General features: G+C 35.1%; 1 protein-coding gene across 1 annotated transcript; it reads right to left on the reverse strand.

Moving 5' to 3' along the window:
• Positions 1-560: 560 nt before the first annotated feature.
• On the reverse strand, positions 561-2,580 carry LOC143585733 (uncharacterized). The gene is made up of 3 exons (XM_077067447.1): positions 2,402-2,580; positions 1,340-1,800; positions 561-1,033 (listed from the first exon to the last, which is right to left on the reverse strand). The coding sequence occupies exons 1-3, from the start codon at positions 2,564-2,566 to the stop codon at positions 595-597; spliced, it is 1,065 nt and encodes a 354-aa protein (XP_076923562.1). The 5' UTR covers positions 2,567-2,580; the 3' UTR covers positions 561-594.
• Positions 2,581-23,883: the final 21,303 nt, after the last annotated feature.

The raw sequence follows: 23,883 nt of genomic DNA on the forward strand, positions 1-23,883 counted from the left end.
AACATAAAGGATGTTTTCTGACATTAAGTTTGCCAAATGACGTCCATTGAAAAACTGTGCAAACATAAAGGACGTCTTTTGTCATTTTGTCTTTCAATATTTAATAAACAGGGATTGCTGATTTTTAGATTTTATCTAGTATGTTCTGAAATATATATTTTAACAATATACAGTAGTATAATATATAAATATTTATTTTTATAAAAGTGTATAATATATAATATAAATAAATAAAGTAAAAAAAAAGTGAATAATTATTATTTATGACGTATATTAGTTTTAGTGGGAAAAAAAATTATATAACATATATTAGTTTCGATGGAAAAAAATTATGAAGATAGTTTCAATGAAAAAAAATTATGAAGATTAACTATATACCGACACGTATCTATATCTATTTTACTTTACTAGAATATATGCAATCTCATGTGTAAACAAAAAAATAGGAAGTATTCATATCTAAAGAAAACCATTATTAATTCTTTCTTACATTCTTTTAATTAATGATTTTTAGTTTTTGTAATTACAACCAAAACGTAATTACATTTGACACAAAATCTAACCCAAAAACCATCTTCCAATCTAACACCCAACTTAACCATTCAACAGTTCCTTGATCCTTGTCTTCTGGGCCGGGGTCAACCTCGTGGGAAACTTCACATTAAACTTGATCAGCAGGTTCCCTTTCTTCGCCGGGTCCTTTGATATCGGCATTCCTTCTCTAGGTACAATCTCCTCGTACTCCGGATGGATCACATTATTGATGGGTATGGTCAGATTCCTTCCATCCAGGGTGGTCAAATGGATCGTGTACCCAGTCAACGCTTCGGCTAAACTTATTCTTCGTGTCACCACAAGATCGTTGCCATCACGAGTGAATGTGTTATGAGGTTTCTCGTCAATGACAAACACCAGATCAGCTGGTATTGTGTTCGGCAGCTCGTTTCCTTTCTCTGGGAATGTGATCTTTGTTCCCTTCTTCCATCCGGGCTTGATGTTGATGTTTAGTATCTCCTCCACCGTCATCGTCTTCCTGTAATCCCAAAAAAATAAATAAATAAATAAATAAAAAATTTACTTAAGCTCGTTCAACTTAAGCTCGAATCCTTTCTTGCTCTGCTTTTAAAGCTCAGGAGAAAGGCTTTCAAACTCGGCTCAGCTTGTTTATTAAATTTATAGTTTTTACGTAATTAGAAAAATATTTAATAATGATTTAGATAAAACAAAAAATGAGGCTCTCGGCTCGTTTGTTAAATGAGTCTATTTTCAGGCCCATGTTTGTTTAAGCTCGGCTCGTTTTATATTTTATTAAAGATCAGCTTTTAGTTGATTAACTTACCCGCTAATGTCTGCAATGTCTCGTGAGATCTTCATCTTTTTGGTGGTACCCTTGTAAAGTTCTTCAAGAGTACAAGGCAAATTCCTCTCAATAGGAGCCGCCTTACGAGGACCAGACCCAGCTCCAGCTCCACTGCCACTTCCAAACGCACCACCGCCTCCACCACCAAACGAGCTGAAAATATTATCAAATCCACCTGGACTATCACCGAACATACTACTCGAAAACCTCGTTGTTCTCACACCAGGACCATCTCCCCCGCCTCCCATTCCCCTAAACCCGAAAAACTCCGCGAAAATGTCATCCGCGTTTCGGGGATTGAAAGTGAAAGGTGTCCCTCCGCCTGTGGAAAAGAAGGTGGCTCCATCGGGGCCACCTGCATCCGGAGGAGGTACCTGACCTTTCAATCCTTCCTCACCATACTGATCGTACACCGCTCTCTTTTGCGGATCACTGAGCACCTGTATAGAATAATAAAAACTCGTGAGTACACTATATCATCGATCGATCAATTATACTATCGAGCACAACATTAATAATTACAAATAAAACTAATTAAATAATATCTTCAAATTATGATAATAATAAAAAATAACATGTTTTCTCTAATAATAAACATCAATTTCCACTAGCCTGATTTTAGGCTGTCTGTCTAGTACTTATTAACTATACATAGAGAACAAAATAATAACAATAACTATAGTCTACAGAAATACACTTAACTAAATATATCTTCTAATCTGATCATCAACTTTAAAACCAAAATTTTTAATCAGAATCCAAAATTAATAATCAACAAAATAAATTCAATTAAGTAGCAGCAGCAAATTCTGATTAACTATACCATAAATACGGAAACTAAATAAAAGTTAATAATAAAGAATAATGATAATCAGAATCCATTAATATGTTTTCTCTGATTAAATAGCAACATAATCATAAATCCTAATAATACTGGCAAGTGGCAACTAACCTGATCATCAATTTTATGATATAATATTTCTTCTGATAATTGAATTTAAGTTAGTGGAAAAGAAAAGATTAGATTAGATAACCACTTACATCATAAGCTTCAGAAATCTGTTTAAACTTGGCTTCAGCTTCCTTCTTGTTATTGGGGTTCTTATCAGGATGCCATTTCATGGCAAGCTTCCTGTAGGCTTTCTTCAAGTCATCATCTTTAGCATTCTTGTCAACCTGCAAAATCTTGTAATAATCCACACCCATCTTTTGTTTCTCTTGTTATTAGATTGATTATCAATGAATACTACTTTTTATTATTAATTTGCTTCAAATTGGAGAAGAATGGTGTGAGGGAGAGAGAGATTTATTATATATGTCTGTGAGTCCGTAAAATTTGATTGATTAAAAGAAAGGTTTTGATGAGTCTGGAAGGTACCCAAGGATGTAGAATGTTCCGGAATTGCCCAGATATGGCCACCAACGGTTCTGTTTTATATTTCTAAAATGTGTAAATAAACTATTTTCTTAAATATTTTATTAGTTTTTCTTTTTAAATATGTTTTGTTTTAATTGTTTTTTAGATACGTTAATTTCACGAAAATATTTTTTTTAGTTTTGTGACCGTAACGAACATGGATTCGCATCGACTCACCGCCGTAACACCTGTGTTTTACCGACCGCATAAACATCAAGGTTATTTTTTTTTATTTATTAGTTTTTTTTGTATCATAAGATCAACGTGTGTCATTACTATTATGAGCGTTTACTAATTCATTGTTTGGTTTTAGTTTCGTTACTATAATGAACCTAACCTTGATTTAGTGTCTATGTCGTAGCGAACCTGATCGATAATGACCGGATTTGCATTGTCACAACGCGACGAGTTTTGTTGTCTTGTTTTAACTTAAGAATACTTAAAAGGAGAGTAAACTTGTTCTAAAATCTAACACAATATTCATGACCGGTGACCAAGTATTTCATAATTAAGAATTCAGAGGATTTATAGTATGCGTGTTCTTTTATACAATTTCATATTTGGTGCCTAGTTTTTGTTTTGGGGATAAAGAGAGTGACAAATCTAAAAATTCTAGCTACCAACAGTAAAATATGGGTTAGATTAAATTTGGTCAGGAAAAAACAACAACACATCATGTTGATAAAATAGCATTAAATGGTTTAATGAAATTTGAAAACATACTTACTTTAATATAAACTAGTATGTGTACCCACGCGTTGCGACAGGACACGTTAAATGTTTTAGATGTATTTCCAACAAAACCAAGTTGTAATCCGACCCATTACCAATAAAAAACAAACTACATGTTGTAATCCAATGTAAGCAATAAAATACAAATCTAGTTCTTTACACCGTTAACGAAATGGGGAATAAAAGTGAACAATAAGAATATTTGAAACTTTATACCACAAACGAAACCATACGAAAAAACCCTCCAAATCTAAATTTACCTGAGACAAATGTGACACGAAACCGATGGAATTTTTAACCCACTTACAATTTGCAACTAATGAAATTTTCAACCTGCTTACAATTTGCAACCAGTGACCTCAAAACATTTTCAACCCACACGCTCCTTCCACAAAAACAACTGAACCCGAAATAAAAATCGATTCCTTCTAATTCATCGAACCTGCAAACCAAGTGTTTGGTACACCCATAAATAATTCAAGAAATAAGAATGCTCAGTTCACTGTAAATAAATTTTGATACAAAAAGCATGTACCTGCCAATGAGCCAATCCATGAAAAGTAACTTTGATGCAAATTTTACGAAGCACGGGGTTCACTCCTATAAGCTAAAGAGCCCAAATAAATAAATAAATGATTGTTACCTTTAAATTTACCATCTTTAGTGAGTCAACGGTTTCATAGATCATCATCTCAATCACCCCTAACGACAACATTTTGCAATCTACAACTGCATTAAATAAATATAACACACCGCAATATGATACATCATATTGCGATGTGTTATATTTATTTAATGCAGTTGTAGATTGCATATTGATGTAACATAAAAGCAGTAAATATATATTAACAATGTAAGTGCTTTGAGACTAACCTAGAATATATGTGCATCATGGATATCTACACCCAGAATACACTTAAGGTTGACTTTTTCTAAATTAATCTTAAATGTGAGTCTACAGGGAAAAGAATACTACTTGAGTATGTAGCCCATTAACTATTAACACTATGTAATATGTATATACCAAAACTCAAAAGATTATATATATTTTCAGCTAAAACTTAACCCACACATGCAGCCCATTATCCTTATTTCTTTCAAAATAATATATATGTGAGATTGCATTTTGTCTTTAAAGCCATGTGTAGGGATAATAGCTTGGCAAAATTTTATTAACCTAACCTCCATTAAGTATCAAACTGAATCAATTTAAAGTTAGAATCTAAACTTTATTATAATCACAGAAATATAAGGGGAAAAAATGGTGAATAGAGTAAATTTTCTATAGAATGAAATGGTTATAGTGAGTGACAATAGATATGATAGCTTGGCCTCCGTGCCGAGTTTTCCCAGTAGAGACCAAGTGCACCTTTAGCCTTCTTCATCGCTGCTTCCTTCAACCAATACAAATGCTTTATTAAATTAACATAACTAAAACCCATAGAACAAAACCAAATTCAAAACCCTAAGAAGTCGATGCAATTTTTAACGGACATCCAAAATAAAAACACTAAAAAGGGAAAAATAAACCAAAAGTCTCACCTGCAACGACGGATCGTCGGCGATTAAAGCATAGACAAAGATCGGAACCTGCGATGATGAAAGAAAACACGAAAAAATGAAGAACGCTTTAAGAAACAACTCACCACAACCATTTGATCAACGTTTGCAGGTAATCTGACAACCGACTGCGCGTCACCGTTCGATGAGCGCTTGCGATACCCTAGTCGGTGGTTTTACCTCTTCCTCTTTTCCTTCATCGTAATTGGGTGTAAGAGAGAGAAAGTAAATGAATGTGACAATCCAAAATAAAGTTTGTTGTAGTAGTACATAAGGCAAAATAATTTGTACAATCAGTAGAATTCCTCTCACAAAGCCAACTTGCTTTTTAAATATATATACTAGCAAAAGTGTCCACGTGTTGCTGCGAGTTCACGTAAATTATCCCCTCGTATTGGCTTATGATATTTTGTGTGGTGTGTAATAGCTTATCAGTGTGAGCGCGTTGCCGCAAGTGCATATGATTTGTTAGACTTTTTTGTGTGGGGGTACATACTAAAACATTGACGTATGTATATATAGGATGCATTATGTTTTGTGAAATATTTATTAATAAAGTAGGTTTATGGGTTTTGTGATTTTTAATTGAATGTGTATTAATTTGTAAGTAGTTAGAATTGAAATCTAATAAGGACATGAAAGCAATGCTCAAATTGAAGCCATAAAGTTGTCTGTCAACGAATTGTAAAAATTGTAAAGTTGTGGGCATACGTGATTTGATTGTGCACATGCAGACAAGCATATGCATATATTGGGTAGATGTTGTTATAAAGTGACTGATACTTAACTTACAGAAACAAAAGGTTTTATTTTTGACATTACAAACTGACAAGTAGGAATGCGACAGGAATTAAGAAAACCATAAGGCAGACATACTTAAATAGCGGGAGAGACAAGGGTCTCAGTGAAGACTGCCCTTTTTTTGTTGGTAAACCGGTTCATGCGATAGACACATCCCAAGGGTTTGGTGAGGACCCAAATCTGATATACTATTGTTGTGCCGGCCATGGCGAACAGTTTTTCGTTTGTAACGTAATGGGTAATGAGGATCCACCAGTGCAAGGATATTGCTGGAATTGCGGGAGTTGTGAGGATCCACTAGTGAACATGAAGATCCACTTATCTCGAAGCAGAGACCATAGGTTGTATGATATGTTGCGGGTTCCATGAGTTAGGAGCATGTGTAGCGAGTTTTCAATGTTTCCCAAATGGGTACCAAAGCAAAATGCTTCAATGTATGTGCCAAGCGTCATAACACAATGTTAAACGAAAAAGAAGATAAATATTGTTTAAAAGAAAATAAAAGAAAACTAAGGATGTGGTTTGATATCGGTAACATAAATTATTGTTTAAAAATAAAAAATATTAAGTTCAGGGATGTATGATAAGTTTATTGAAATTAAGGGGTAGAAAGCCTAGTTCAGGGATGCATGATAACGTAAGTTGGTTAAAAAACGAAAATAAAAAACAAATGAAAGCCTAGTTTACATTTTACTAATACGGTATATAAATACAACTAATATGTGCAGTAGTGTATTACATGTCAACTCATTCCTAGTTTTAAACATTTTATTCCGTCCACCCCAAAATAGGCGTAGTAGTGTGTATCGAGCGTATAAGTGTAAGTCTAATACGTTAATTCCATCAATTTATTGGCCCCTACGTCAACTGTATATGATTTAGTCGGTATGAGGCTGACAGTTTCATTATATAAGTACACAAATTTGGTATATGGAAAGAAATCAAAAATCTCTAAATGACCAAATCACTCTAGTAGGAAACCCGTGAGATGCTGCAACAGGGACAATTTACATCGCATTACTCCTTGTTAGTGCAAGACTTCTGGACTCGATCAACACCCAAAAACCGAACACAAATTGCCTCTCATTTGTCATTGTTTCCGATGTACTCGCGCATTCAATAGGATATCCTTCACAAAGAATATAATAAATTTGTAGGGTCAAGTTATTATACAAAGGCGGACTAAAATGAGAACGATTAAAAGGATTTATAGCAAAAAAAACCTCTAAAAAATAATGAAAATTAATAAAAAAAATCATAACTAATATTTTAATAAGAAAACGAAAAATGTAAAAATACAAAAATGTTCCACCGTCTTCCTCGTTCTAAAAAAACCTTGAAAATGACACAATGTTGAGGGAAAAAGATTATTGTGTCTTTTTGTTTATCATTATGTTTTGTGTTTATTTTCGTCATTGATTGTGTCTTTTTCTTGATATTGTGTTATATTACTCAACATTGTGTTATATTAGTTGTATATAAATACAACTAATATGTGCAGTAGTGTATTACATGTCAACTCATTCCTAGTTTTAAACATTTTATTCCGTCCACCCCAAAATAGGCGTAGTAGTGTGTATCGAGCGTATAAGTGTAAGTCTAATACGTTAATTCCATCAATTTATTGGCCCCTACGTCAACTGTATATGATTTAGTCGGTATGAGGCTGACAGTTTCATTATATAAGTACACAAATTTGGTATATGGAAAGAAATCAAAAATCTCTAAATGACCAAATCACTCTAGTAGGAAACCCGTGAGATGCTGCAACAGGGACAATTTACATCGCATTACTCCTTGTTAGTGCAAGACTTCTGGACTCGATCAACACCCAAAAACCGAACACAAATTGCCTCTCATTTGTCATTGTTTCCGATGTACTCGCGCATTCAATAGGATATCCTTCACAAAGAATATAATAAATTTGTAGGGTCAAGTTATTATACAAAGGCGGACTAAAATGAGAACGATTAAAAGGATTTATAGCAAAAAAAACCTCTAAAAAATAATGAAAATTAATAAAAAAAATCATAACTAATATTTTAATAAGAAAACGAAAAATGTAAAAATACAAAAATGTTCCACCGTCTTCCTCGTTCTAAAAAAACCTTGAAAATGACACAATGTTGAGGGAAAAAGATTATTGTGTCTTTTTGTTTATCATTATGTTTTGTGTTTATTTTCGTCATTGATTGTGTCTTTTTCTTGATATTGTGTTATATTACTCAACATTGTGTTATATTAGTTGTATATAAATACAACTAATATGTGCAGTAGTGTATTACATGTCAACTCATTCCTAGTTTTAAACATTTTATTCCGTCCACCCCAAAATAGGCGTAGTAGTGTGTATCGAGCGTATAAGTGTAAGTCTAATACGTTAATTCCATCAATTTATTGGCCCCTACGTCAACTGTATATGATTTAGTCGGTATGAGGCTGACAGTTTCATTATATAAGTACACAAATTTGGTATATGGAAAGAAATCAAAAATCTCTAAATGACCAAATCACTCTAGTAGGAAACCCGTGAGATGCTGCAACAGGGACAATTTACATCGCATTACTCCTTGTTAGTGCAAGACTTCTGGACTCGATCAACACCCAAAAACCGAACACAAATTGCCTCTCATTTGTCATTGTTTCCGATGTACTCGCGCATTCAATAGGATATCCTTCACAAAGAATATAATAAATTTGTAGGGTCAAGTTATTATACAAAGGCGGACTAAAATGAGAACGATTAAAAGGATTTATAGCAAAAAAAACCTCTAAAAAATAATGAAAATTAATAAAAAAAATCATAACTAATATTTTAATAAGAAAACGAAAAATGTAAAAATACAAAAATGTTCCACCGTCTTCCTCGTTCTAAAAAAACCTTGAAAATGACACAATGTTGAGGGAAAAAGATTATTGTGTCTTTTTGTTTATCATTATGTTTTGTGTTTATTTTCGTCATTGATTGTGTCTTTTTCTTGATATTGTGTTATATTACTCAACATTGTGTTATATTCAGTCTAGCGTTGTGTTATATTTTGCAATTTGTTGTGTCTTTTTTTTTGTTTATGATTGTGTTGTTTGTTCATTTTAGGCATTGTGTCTTTTCGTCGTTTTTTTTTAACGAGAATGATGGGGGAAACAATTTGGTTTTCAAATTTTTTTTGTTTTTTATTTATATGTATTGAGTTATGATTTTTTATGGGTTTTTTTGTGTGAACACAAACCCTTCTCACACTTTTTATGTTTATCTCCCTTTGTATTTTAACTTACCCTAAATTTGTATACTTATAACTCTTTAGGACTTAAACTTGAGATTCATCATTTATTCATCTACAAATTCTCAATAAAATAAAATATTAAACATAGTTCGTTATGGTAATATTATTAGGGGAAGTTTTCAGCCCATCTTCATACAAATTGGTCGGCGAGAGTTTTACTCTTTATATGACGAATTGATTATGTTATGGTAAAATATTTATCCAAAAGAGAATAAGTCATTTGGGTTTATGGGTTGCAACATGAAAATGGACAAAACTATGGTTACCATGAGACAACTTGGACAACAAAGAATCCTGATAAAAAACATTGAGCTATAAAACACTAATTCAATAAAATTAAGAGTATGTGTGTTTTGTAGCTTGACGGTAGCTGAACTTACCTTGATGTGCGTGCGTGGGTGTGGTATAAATATTAAATAGATGGAATGATTTGCTTTTGCACAAGATCGTATTTTAAATTTATAAAAGTGATTTCTACAAAGACTAAACACACACAAAATAGGCAAGTGTATCTATCGTATATGTAGAATAGTATTGGTAAGAACCAAGTATCGATTCGTGGACACAAATTTTTCTAATGATAAATCGTTGTTTTACTTTAATCGAAGGTTTTAATCATTTTGGGGTTAATTTTGGAACTTTTTATAAAATATAAATAATTATATATATAATATATAGGACGAGAGATTCTAAACGAGTTGTTCAATTATGCGAATGTTACCATCTAAGATCAAGAATCCTATCCATTTTAGCATTGATGATTAATATTCAAACATATGGTAAACTTGCCATAGCAATATATGATAGATAGCTCCTTAAACCTTAAGTGAGCATCTTTGGCACTAGGGAGGTAACATGCTCATTTTAAATTCGACCATTTCCTAATGTCATGCCACCTCCAAAATGTCAATTTAAGTTGGCAAGTAAAGTAGAAAGATTAGGATTGACTCCGATTTCTCAAATACCAATTCTAACAACTTCGGGTGGTTTTAGTTAACTCACACAACCTCCCCTTGGTTGATTTAAGTAGGTTATACTTACACATTCCATTAACATATGATTTCTTTAACTAGCATGATATCCTAAGCAAAGCCAATTTAGGATTACCAAGACTTAGAAAAATAGATCATAACTTATATCTCATCATTTCTAAGTACAATATAAGGATCCATGTTTCGATAATATATCAAAGTATTTCTATCTTTCAAGAACATGAATCGATCATGAACGATTGCCAATAGAATTGACAACCACCAACTTTGAATTAGTGATTTAAGATGGTAAAACATTTCTCATCAAAAGATAATTGTAAGATAACCATGTACCTTACTAGACTACACCACATGTTTTAAATAATCATCAAGTAAAACAAAGCTTCTTCATAGATTTTAGATGGTAAAAGGAGTTTAGCTCATAACGAGCATGATGATAAACATTAAGATGAACGATGATAACAAATACATGATTAAACTTGGAACAATCTAACCAAATGTAGATGAATCTTCCTTCTTAATGATGATGATGATGGATGATGATGATGGTTGATGATGATGGTTGACGGTGATGACCTCCAAGCCTTCAAACTCTTCACTAAATCTTCTATGTGAGTGTTAGTGTGTGTTTTAATAAGAGAAAACCGGATAAAATTCTTTTAAAGGCACACTTCTCAAATGACACAAGAGCCTCTATTTATAGGCTGTCTAGAAGTAGAAGCACGGCCCCGTGATTTATTAAGCACGGCCTCGTGTCTACGTGTCCCAGTTGCATGTTGTCAGATCGTACATGATGACTCACCACGTCCCCGTGCTTCCTGAGGCACGACCCCGTGTATTTTAGTGACATGTGCTAAATTCATTATGTCTTTTCTGGTGGACGTCCACGACCCCGTGGCGGAGAAGCACGATCCCGTGCTTTTGTTCCCAGTTTTTGTCTTTTCTTGTAGATTTTTGTCTTTTCTAGTGTTAAGAAGCATGGGGGCGTGTTTCTTGAGGCATGGGGGCGTGTTTCTTTGTTTTTCTTGTGTTTTCTTCTGTTTTTCTTCGTCTTTTCGCTTGTTTCTTCGTTTGGGGCTTGGTTTCACCTGAAATTACATTTTATTATGATAAGTAGCCTTTTGTGCTATGTTATTCAATATAATTACAGTTTTTAGAGATTATTTGATGCTAAAAAGATGTATATTTTTATGTACATCAAACATCCCCACACTTGAACATTGATTAACCTCAAGCAATCCACTTATAATATTCTCTTGAAACAGCAAGTTAGGACCATAGCTTAAACGTCCCCTATTAAAGCTCCAAGAAGATGGAAACAAAATAACCAACCTTAGATCATAGGAATATTTGTAGTGATATATAAAAAGGTGATTTGTTTTTATGAGTTTCTGTTTATGCAAAACGTCACGTTCTCACAATGTTCACTCACACTCGGTTTTATATCTGTTCATCCCTGCGATGTATGTATGTGAACACTCTTAGCCAAAATGTGACATGTGACAAATAAGCTTGTAACAAGTTCAAATCTCTACCTTTGTGAAGGGTTGAATAGATCAAAAGGTAATAATGGTTGGTTTTGGGTAAGAAGGGATTTTGGTATTGGTGGTCCGAGGGTTTGAGTTAATGGTGGTGAGGATGCTAAATACAACTTTTGCTGATTGTCGGGGATCTTGATATATCTTCGATGGTTAGCTCTTTCTCCCGATATATATATATATATATATATATATATATATATATATATATATATATATATATATATATATATATATATATATATATATATATTTAAATACCTAGTGACTCTTTTAAGGTCATATCATCAAGACCAGTTTTGTCGAGGATGTGGATTAGTTCTCCCTCAATCCTGTTCTGAACATAACTCCCAACTCTAATGGATCTTTCGGCTTTGAGCCTAATAGCCCCCATCCTCATTAGTTCGTTATATTCATGATGAGACTGAGTTTGACCTACATCTTCCTTCGTGGGACCAGTTTCCGCAGCCTAAACATCGTTCATATCCTTTTGCTTTTCTTTTCATCGCGCTTTTGGAAATTCCACAAAATGGTGACCTTTGTTTATCTTGGCGCCACTTTTTCCTCACCTCATTGCTAAAGATAAAGATTCTCTCCCTAAGTTCCGGAGGCAACCTAGGTTTTGCGAAATGTATGCACCAAAGGGATTTGAAATCGAAAGAACGCATTTCCAGTTCTTTAGGGTCTGCCGGTAAAAGACCAGTGTTGTATTTTACCGGTGAGATGGGTAAAGTGATATGGTAAGGTTTTTTAGGGTTTTATGATTTGAAGAATGGTTTGATGGGATTATGACAATATTACCTTCTTGCTTATATAACACCTCGTGTGGTCTTGAAACGAATAATTGCAACAAGTTCTAAATCACATGAAACATGTGACTCACTCAAAGCTTCCGAAAAATATTTATATGGCATGAGGTTTATCTCACAGTAACGGAGGGATTGGGTCGTATAACTCCATATTCTGCATAAATTTCTTCTCAAAATTACAAAATTCCTTTTTACTTTTTCACTTTTCAGTTATAGTAGATTAATAATTGGTTATTTGCAAAAACTTTTTCTTGGATTTTTCTTTAGGTTTTGTTGTAAAAATAGTCTTTGTTTGCTGCAAAAAATTTCGTTGATTATACTAATAGAATAACCCATATTATTTTTGGGTTTAGACCCGATTTGGTCAATTCGAGATATTTTATGGTTAAACTAAACCTAGAATGATGAACTTGAACAATACAATTGTTAAATTATCATACCATTTTCACGGAATTGAAGATTTGATGAAGAAACTAGTGAAATATGGAATGGTCGGTGGTTTGTCGTCTAGAAACGAAGTGAATGTTAGGGTTGATGTTTGGGAAAAGTTATTTAATGATTTAAAAATCGTAACTGTTCTGGGGTCAAAAGCACGGCGCCGTGCTTTTGGAAGCACGGTACCGTGCTGCATGATGCAGACAGTATTTCTTTTGATTTTTGTTTATTTGTCGAGCTGGTTTGTTTTTTTTTTACTGATTTTTTTGCTGGTTAGTTTAAGAGAGTAATTAAAAGTCCTAAATTTCATTAAAAACATAAAACATAAAACATAAAACATAAATACATAATTAAACATAGAGGAAGTACAACAACAATTCTCCATCCTAACACATAATACTAGCGGGAGCAACTTCAACTTGAAACAAAGTTGGGACTTCAATGAACACCATTCCCGAACAGGTCTTGGATGTGGGGACGTGCTCGTTTGGCTTCCAAGAGCTCAGAAAGCTTTTTGTCGAGCTTAACGATTTTTCGGTTGAGAAAGTTGAGCTTGGAAGTCACATCTTTGCGGTGGCCATCCACAACATGGAATTTTCTGTGACATTCGTCAATTTCAGGTTAACCCAGTTAACTCAACTCCGTCAATTCAAACTTAAAGATCATTGAATCTATAACGCACACCTCATTACATTTAAACTAGGGTTTAAATGACGCTTGACAACTACTACATGTGTAGTCTTTCGGGAATTGCACCGAAACGCAAACGAGTTGACGCAAACAATTGGTGAATAAACGAAAAACGTCAAAACAATAATTTTGTGATAATTATGTGTTAGACTTATGTGTTATGTGATAACATGGTATAAACGTTAACTCAATGTGCTAGAACTAGCTAGTTAAGCTAGAAAAGTAACATTTGGAAGTTGAGGGACTAAAGTGTAACATGTTATTATAAATAATAACATAAACTAAAACCCTAACACTCTTTCTCTCCCTCCCAAACCCGACGGCAGCTCTAAGCACCCCCCCTTGCGATCGGCCTCATATACACACATACAATCAAGATTGTTCAAGTTTGATTGAAGATTAAGGTGTTAGGAAGGTATAAACAACTATCCTATGCATCCTCTATGCTTAATTTCGATTTTAATGGGTTAATTATAAACCCTAGGTCTGATTTTTATATGTGATGGTGTTCATGTGTCTTGTTTTGATTGAAAGATGTATTGATTGTCGAATTGATAGCTAGTATTGGTGCTATTGCATGTTAATTGTTGTGTCTTTGAGTTTGAGATCAAATAAAACCCTAACCATGTGTGTATGGTGTAATTGATATGCATGGATAGTGGTTATAGTGTCTAGAATGTTATATGAATGATTTGTGGTCCATAGATAGTTAATATGTTGAGTTTGGATGCAAACAGTTTCTGGACAGATTGTGTTGTTGATGTTCAATTGACTGTAACGGGGTGTAAATGTGAACATTGGTTGAGATAATTGATACTACAGTAAACTAGGTTGAGTCTAGTTTCTAAAGAATGTAAATTTGCAATTTTTGGACGTGTAAAAGTTAACCTTTATGATTTTACAAAAACGTGGTGCAAAGCTGAGTTGTTAGACCTTCTGTTAGGTTGTTTTGTAAATGTTATATCTCATGAACCACGAGACCAATTGGGTTGGTTCTACTTCTGGAAGTTGATTTGTTGAGTTAGGAACCTAACCCAAGTGGTCTTTCATTTGTTGGATTTTTCATTTAACGGGAATTTCAAATAACATTCTGTTGCGCATGAATTTGACTGTTATGAGCTTGCTGTAATGTTTTGATCATTATGAGAAATCTATGTGGAATAAAAATAAAATAAAACATGTTCTGGAAACCTAACACATATATGCTTTTGTGATGATTTTTGGTAAATTAATTGAGATGCTATGATCGGTGGAATAGTACAGTCTTTCAAGTAGAATTTCTGTCTCGGTGAAACTAGTTGCTGAATTTTGTGAAAATGCATGAAACATGATACTTGCTATATAATTGTTATGTTTTGACCAAATTGCCCCTGTGGGGAATACTTGTTAAATAGTTGTCGTGTTTTGACCAAATTTCCCTTGCGGGGAATAATTGCTAGTTAATTGTTATGTGTGACCAAATTGCCCTTACGGGGAGTAATTGCTAGTGATGTACATTATTAATACATGACACGTAAATAATTGCTCACACATGCAACGTATCACAGATGTACTTGTTAAAGTCACACACGATTCACAAACGAAACACGAAATATATTGTGTGCATAGGTATTATGTGCCGAGTCTAGAGACTCGATAATATTTCCGACACTTAGAAAAATCTCTTTGTTGTTTTAGAACGCTAGAGAGAGTTTTTCTGTGACACGCATCCTTTGGTGAATTATTTTGGGAAATACTTCGCAAACAGTGAGTTTCACTTACCCCTTTAAACTGTTTTAAACGCTTTTCACTTGGGGGAGATAACATACTCCGATAAACGCATTTAAGATTTTGTTAGTAAATTATATATCACTTGTAAAGGCTAAGTGGCAAACGAAACATTTGAAGTCCTACACATCGAACCGGTTAATATTTGGAATAGCGAGTCACTGTTGAGTAGTACTACTGGGTTTGACAAACCCCACCCAACTCTAAACTCGACTGGAGGTCGAGCGGGTGTAATTTTGGCTAACACGTACCATGGTCTGGATGACCTGGTGACATGGCACTTGATAAACAGTCAGCTTCGGTGTCGAACACTTAGTAATACTTGTTTTATAGGCTAGCTACCTATAGATATATAATTGATTTAACACTATCTGGTAAACGCTAAACGCTAAACGCAAAACGCTAAACGCTTTATTTTATATAAACTTGTGAACTCACCAACCTCGTGTTGACACTTTTAGTATGTTATTCTCAGGTAGCCGAGGCGGGCGCGCGGTATAGGATCATGCATTGCTTGAAAACGCTTTTGTTTATGCAAACTATTTTAAACTGTTATCATTGGGTTTTAAGTCGTCCTGCGTGACGCAACATTTGTTTTATGGTTTTTACGCTTCCGCATTAATTACTCGTAAACGTTTTGTGGTTTGAAAACTTTGTTTTATGGTTTGATTATAACTAATGAATCCGATCCTATTAGTTTACAACCTCTGACGGTAAAACTCCGTTAGTGGATTTTGAGGGTGTGACATTTTCGAACCTCAGTAGTTCGACTTTGTTGATTAGCTCGATTACGCGAGCTTCGGTTTGAATGTTGCTTTCAACTTGGTCTCTCATGATGAATTTAGTTTCATGACCTCCTCCTCAAGATTTGAGGAAGATTCATGGTGCTTGCCCTTCCTCACTGGCCTCCATTCAGCCTTCTTGCTTTCTATTTTAGTAATGTTGTGTTTGGTGTGAATGGAATAGTGAGTTTATGTATGCATTATATAGAGACTGGAAAGTTGAACACGGCCCCGTGCTGCTAGGGGAATAAATGTTTCTGAGTCAGAGAATTGTACGGAGTCAACGCGTATCATGCTGAAGATTCTAGGGTGACCACGGCCTCGTGCTTAGGGAAGCACGACCCGTGCTTTTTGTCACATATGATTTTCTTGAAAATTTCAGCAAAACGCGAGAGCTGGAATTCTTATAATGATGTTTAGTATGATAATTTAGAAGTTTAGTCATCCTAAAAATTACTTTTATTTAAAAAGGTCCTAAAACAAATACGGGATAAGCCCGGTTTTCCTAAAAAATAAGAAAATATTCGGGTTAAGCCCGAAATCCTAACACATTGTGCGTAATGCACTTGTTTACACATAAAAGTAGAAAATTGAGTTTCCTAGATGTCCCTGAAAGGCTCTCCTCCTCCGAATGATCCTGGTGGTGGAAAGTACGTGAAACCGAGAACTTGAAACTGGAGTTGTTCGTTGATGTCTCGGAGTTCCATTTTCATGTTTTCCATGGATTCGGTGAGTTGAACAAGGCGCATCTCAACAAGGAGGTTCATTTCGGTGAGTTCCATTTTCATGTTCTCTTGTAGTTTCAAGAGAAGCTCGGTTTTGGAAACATGGCGGACATCGTTTCTTGGTTGTCGAGGAACGGGAATTGCTTCACTCATTTCTGTGGGCATGTTGAATTTTTCAGAGAGGAGTGTATTGGCTTTGGTTGGTGGAAGGAATGCATTGGCAAGAGGTGCCTTTTATAGCCAACCAGACACCTAAACCCGGCCCCGGGCTATTGGGAGCACGCCCCCGTGTTTTTGCTCTAAAAATTCTGTTACAAACCAGTCTGACTGAGATTTTTGCAGCGAAGATTCCGGCCCGCAATATTTGGCACGGGGTCGTGCTTTTGGAAGCATGCCCCCGTGTTTTTTTTTGTTTTTTTTACGTATTTACAAGGCCTAGTTTTGTGAAGGTCTTGGCCATACCTTGTTTTCTTGATTTCCTATTCAGGGAGTTGGAGGGCCAATACCTCCAGAACTTCTTCAAATGGTCCATCGATATATGGCTTTAATCGATGTCCATTTACTTTGAACTTTTGGCCATTTGAATTTGAGATCTCAACTGTCCCATAGTCAAAAACTGATTCAACTATGTATGGACCTGTCCATCGAGATTTCAATTTTCCTGGGAAAAGACGTAAACAAGTGTTGTATAACAGTACACGGTCGCCAGCTTGGAATTTCTTGTTTCCTTTTAAATGGGCGTCGTGCATGGCGTTTAGTCTTTTACTTGTAAGACTAGGAATTTTCATAGGCTAATGTTCTTAGTTCCTCGAGCTCGTGAATTTGATCTTCCCGGTTTATGACGGTGGACGTTAGATCAAAGTTTACTGCTTTGAGAGCCCTGTAGGCTTTGTGTTTTAATTCTACTGGTAGATAACATGCTTTCCCGTAAACGAGTTTGAAGGGTATCGTTCCTATGGGGGTTTTGTAAGCCGTCCTGAGGGGCCCACAAAGCGTCATCTAACTTTTCTGCCCAATTCTTGCAATTCATTCCTATAGTTCTTTCTAAAATCCTTTTAATTCCTCGATTCGAGACCTCCACTTGCCCACTAGCCTGAGGGTGATATGGTGTTGCCAGTCGGTGGAAAATTCCATATCGTGCTAAGACTTTGTCCATCAAAGCGTTACAGAAGTAGATACCTCTGTCGCTGATTAGGGCTTTTGGAGTGCCGAATCGTGAAAATAACTTTTTCAGGAATCTTACAACTACTCGAGCATCGTTAGTGGGAAGAGCTTTTGCTTCTACCCATTTAGACACGTAGTCGACTGCTACAAGGATGTGTTATTTCCGAAAGGGTTAGGAAATGGGCCCATGAAATCTATTTCCCATACATCAAAGATTTCACAAATTTGAATGCCCATTTGAGCCATCTCATTTTTGGATGAGATGTTCCTGGCTCTTTGACAAGCATCGCATGCTTGGATCAAAGCATGTGTATCTTTGTATATGGTGGGCCAGAAGAATCCTGCATCAAACACTTTTCTGACCGTAGTGGCGGTACCGTGGTGCCCACCAGTTGGTCCTCCGTTGCAGTGTTTGAGAATATCTAAGGCTTCCTTGCCTAATACACACCTACGAATAAATTGATCAACGCCTATTCTAAACAAGTATGGATCTTCCTAGAAATAGAATTTAAGGTCGGAGAAGAATTTCTTCCACTGTTGATGAGCATGTCCTTTTCTTAGGATTCTACAAGCTAGGTAGTTTGCGAAGTCAGCATACCAAGGACTTTCGTCTTTCTCCTCTATGACCGCTTGAATATGCATGAGAATTTCATGTGGGAAGTTATCGTTGATAATTTTCTTGTGAAATTCTTCTGAAGCTGGGCATTCTAAACGTGAGAGGTGGTCTATGGCGACATTCTCTGCTCCCTTTTTGTCTTTGACTTCTATGTCGAATTCTTGGAGTAGTAGGATACATCGGATAAGTCTGGGTTTGGCATCTTGCTTGTTGAAGAGGTAACGTATTGCGGCATGGTCGGTGTAGACTATGGTTTTGGAAAGAACTAGGTAGGATCTTAACTTTTCAAAAGAAAAAACTACTCCTAACAACTCTTTTTCTGTTGTTAAGAGTTTTACTAGCATAGTAGATAGGGTGAAAATGTTTTTCCTTGCGTTGTCCGAGTACGGCTCCAACTGCAAAGTCACTTGCATCGCATGATTTCGAATGGAAGGGTCCAATCGGGTGTAGTCATGATTGGTGCGTTGACAAGTTTGTCTTTTAATATGTTAAAGGATTCAACACATTCTTCAGAGAAAACGAATGGTGTGTCTTTCTCCAGAAGTTTGGTCATAGGTCTAACAATTTTTGAGAAGTCTTTTATGAAGCGACGGTAGAAACCTGCGTGACCTAGAAAACTTCTAATGGCTTTGACTGAAGTTGGCGGTGGAAGTTTGGATATGGTTTCTATTTTGGCTCTATCAACTTCTAGTCCTTCTTGAGAAATCTTGTGACCGAGAACAATGCCTTCCTTTACCATAAAGTGGCATTTTTCCCAGTTGAGTACTAAGTTTACTTCTTCACACCTAGCCAACATTTTGTCTAGGTTTTTCAGACAATGATCGAAGGAGTCTCCAAAGACTGACAAGTCGTCCATGAAGACTTCCATAGAGTTTTCGATCATTTCATGAAAGATGGCCACCATGCAACGTTGGAAGGTGGCTGGAGCATTACATAGTCCAAATGGCATTATTCAGTAGGCGAAGGTTCCATACGGACATGTAAAGGTAGTTTTCTCCTGGTTTTCAGGAGCAATGGGAATTTAGAAATATCCAGAAAATCCGTCAAGAAAACAGTAGAACATTTTTCCAGATAGTCACTCAAGCATTTGATCGATGAAAGGAAGTGGAAAATGATCTTTTCTTGTGGCGTCATTAAGCTTCCGGTAGTCAATGCAAACTCGCCAGCCTGTGATGGTTCTCATTGGTATCAACCCGTCCTTTTCATTCATTACGACCGTCATTCCTCCCTTCTTGGGTACTACTTGAACGGGACTTATGATATGGGCTAAATTATATATAAATATTATAGATTTTTTCTACATTTTAAATAGCTCTTTACTTTTTTTTTATTTAATATTATTCTCAACTGACACATATTTTGAATTTTAAAGTTTTTGAGAGACAACGAGCTAATATGACTAAAAAATTATTGTGTTCATATACACCCGATGCATTTTTATACACTCTATTGAATATTAATTATGTCATAAAAGCATCGATTTAGTTATAATATGATAATAACGTGTTTTTGTTGGGTTTATGTGAAAATGATAGTAATAAATTATTATATATAATAATTAAGAAGTTTGGCGACGCAATCATGTGATTGGTCGCCAAACTTCTTATTTGCTTTTAGTTTGTTTTACATCATCAAATTCGTGTCGGTTCACTACCGAAAATGCGGGGTTATTTTTTATCGTTGATACCGTCAAATGATTTCGGTCAAATTCGCGTTAGCTCACGGTCGCAACTCAAGGTTTTTTCCCCCGAGTTACTTTTTCTGGACGAATCCACGTCTGGTCAAGGCCACAACGCGCCTATATTTTTTGTTTTCGCTATGGTGTTTTTTATTTAAATATGTTAATTTGTTGAAATTTGAGTGTGGACGAATTAAGTTATTGCTTTAATTTCGAAGTCGTAACCTGATACCAACCAAACTTGTGTCCGTTCACCACCACGACACATGGTTTTCTATGTACGATTTAGTCTCGACAACGTCGATTCCGATCGAATTCGTGTTAGTTCGCAAACCCAATTCGTTGGGTATTTTTGTAAGTTTTTTTATCCCTCAATTCCATAATAAACTATTCGTATTAGTTCGCAACTACAACACACATGTTTTCTTTGTTCGCCACATTTTATTTTTTTTTTAAATATGTCTGTTGTATATTTAAAAGTGGACGAATTTATTATTTGCTTTATTTTTTGGGTCGTAACCAGATACCAATCGAAGTGTCATTGGTTCGTAACTGCAACCCGTGTTTTGTTATGTTAATTTGTTGTATTTTTGTGCTTACAAAGTATTTTTTTCCGGGGGAGGGAGGGGTTGGTAATTGCTGGTTTCGTAACTTGGCACCGATTGAATTCACCTTGACTCGCTGACACAATACACGATTTGATAAAATGTACGAGTACAACTATCAATAAGGTGAACCCGGCGCAATGCGCCGGGAATCTTCCTAGTTTAAATATAAAAAAGAGACAACGTAAGAAAGGAACAAATACTTATTTTGTGTTTTTGTTTGGTGTACGCAGGTAACAAAGAAAAAAAGAGAGACTATTTTGGCAAGGAGTTTAAATGGGAATTTCATGTACTTCAAGGTTCAACAAACTAATTATTTTAATGGGCTGACAAACAATTTACGAAAGTTGGACCATTAAAAACAGGGCTCGATCCAGTAGGTTAAGGAAAAGGTGGAAACAAGGTTTTAATATAAAAGAAACAAAAAACCCTACAAGAGGGGATATAGAGAACATTTGTGAAGACCCAAGCCCCGGTGCGGAAGCGTGAATAATCGGTATTAACGGTGGAGCTCGGATCCGGGTTAGGATCGTAACACGTATTCACTCTTGAACGATAATAATGGACGGATGTGGAGAGTTCGTTTCGATAAACAATAATAAATAAAGTAGGATGAACACTTGTATGTAATCGAAACACAATAGATAGATGTAGTAGTATGATTTCATTAACCGAATGATTGTCATGAAGAACACTCATACATACATACATTCATACATACAAAGGAACGGCCACCCGGGGAGATCTCTTCCCCGGGGGCAAACTCTCCTAATACAATAATAAATCTCACAATGAACACATGACCTAAACAAATGACCTAAGTCATCTATTTATACTAGTCTTGTGCCTTGGTCTTCACTCCACCGCCACTTGACAAGACCAAAGCAATAAAATATAATATAATGTCACCCGACAAATGCTTCAATTACTCGTTATAATATCTTGTTTTCTTTCTTTAATTTCTCATTATAAACAAGCAACGATTCGATACGTCGGTCCAAAATATAGTACCCAACAACATTATTTGTGGTGAGGGGCCGACTACTGTTTTTTGGTTTTGTCAAAGCACAACAACTTAATTGGTGGGTCTTAGTTTTTTGTGAAGTTCACGTGGAAAACGAAAAGATAGAAAGCAAAAAGAAAAGTCAAACCTTTGAAGTAAACAAATCCCATCAAGAATAGAAGGTAGTGTACGCTACTGTGTAAAACGAAGTATAAGGCAATTGGGAGAAGAAGTTCGAAATTATTATTATTAGTTATATATTTTGCTTTATAATTATTGTCATGAACTCATTTATTTTTGTTTCATACTTTATTATGTGTAGCTAAATCTTTACACTGCCTAGGTTTTGGTTGATTACTAGTTTATATTAATGGTTTGACGAATAATTATTTGACGTTGGTTGATTTAGTGTTATGGTAAAAGTTTTTAATTGGTTTGGTCATAATATTGTGAGTAATTAAATCTAGTTTATTACTTTAATATTTATTCTACTTGTGTTTAATAATTTTTGGTGATTGTTACACATGATTAGGTTGTCTACTTTGTGTTTTCAACTTGTTTGCGGTTTATGGTCGAAATAACTATATGAATAAATTATAAAAGTTTATTAGATTTTATTGCTCTATCACTAGAGAGACCGGGAGGTAATTTAGTGTTGTGTCATATTTGTCTTTTGCGGGTTTGGGTAATAATTGCACGGGAGTGAGTTATCCTAGGTCCCTTAGATTATTGTGATACAAGTTTTGTTCAAGTTAATTAAAAATTCCCACTTTATATTAATATATATTGTATCCGAAGAGACCGGGAGGTGATTTGGGTTTTGGGGTACCATAGTATTATTAGGTAAGGTGAGACCGGGAGGTGATCCAACCCTTTAACAATTGAGCTTCACATGTCGTTAGAGTTCTAGGGTGTCGTTGGTGAGGCCGGGAGCCCATCTAGCGCATTTTTAGTGGTCTCTAGTGTCATATTTTTAAGATATTGTTTTTCAACCAAGTTAAGTTCGTTAGCTATTAAGTTTAACTAGTAGGACTCCATTACCTAGGTAGTCGTTTCTTATATTTGTTTTAAAACCCAATTTTTATAAAGTTTTATTTTTAGTCTAATTATTAATTAGTTAAGTATTATTAGTTTAATTAATATAAAAAAAAATTCTAAAAAAGTCAAAAGAAAGTCTAGATTAGTAATCTTTTAGGTTTAATAATAAGAGTTTACCCATAGTGTCCTAGGTTCGATATCCGTTCTTACTTGCTACCTACATTGAGTCCGGTACACTTGCCGATTGTGTGTTTTTTAGGTGAATTCGGTAAAACTTGGTTTTTAATATTATATATGTTTTTCACACATCAACTTACCCAAGGTGAATCCGAGATCTGGTAGATTAATCCGGCATCAAGCAGTTTGATTACTTCATTCTCACCACATCTTGCATATTGGGATTGAGACGTCTTTGATGTTGGACCACGGGTTTGTAATCTTCCTCCATGAGAATTTTGTGAGTACAAAAGGAGGGACTAATGCCCTTGATATCCATGATCTTCCATGCGATGACCTTCTTATGGTTCTTGAGAACCTTAAGAAGTTCGTCTTTCTCTTCTTTAAAAAGGTGAGATGAAATAATTACTGGGAGTTGAGAGTCTTTTTTCTAGAAAGGTGTATTCGAGACGTTTTGGTAGTTCTTTTAACTCTAAAGCTGGTGGTTCTTAGATTGATGGTTTTGATTTTTCATTGCATTCTGTGATCTCATATACTACTTCTGATGCTTCCTGATAATCATCTTTGATATTTTCGTTTTCTAACATGGGTATGTTGAGTGTTTTGTCTAAGACTTGTGTTTCTAGCAGTTTATCGATGGAGGAATCTCGCATATAGCAACTCACGATGGAATCTATGATGTCGACACAATATAATGTGTCATCATGATGTTG

This window comes from Bidens hawaiensis, unplaced genomic scaffold, assembly GCF_021521415.1.
Source record: "Bidens hawaiensis isolate Kalapana, Puna unplaced genomic scaffold, B.hawaiensis_p1.1 tig00034155_1, whole genome shotgun sequence".
Classification (NCBI taxonomy): domain Eukaryota; kingdom Viridiplantae; phylum Streptophyta; class Magnoliopsida; order Asterales; family Asteraceae; genus Bidens; species Bidens hawaiensis.

Excerpts from the sequence above, each read along its gene's own strand:
- LOC143585733 (XM_077067447.1), bottom strand. The coding sequence starts at position 2,566 with ATGGGTGTGGATTATTACAAGATTTTGCAGGTTGACAAGAATGCTAAA. Across the intron at positions 1,801-2,401 it reads AGATTTCTGAAGCTTATGAT|GTGCTCAGTGATCCGCAAAA; the intron begins GTAAGTGGTTAT and ends TATTCTATACAG. Across the intron at positions 1,034-1,339 it reads GACATTGCAGACATTAGCGG|GAAGACGATGACGGTGGAGG; the intron begins GTAAGTTAATCA and ends TTGGGATTACAG.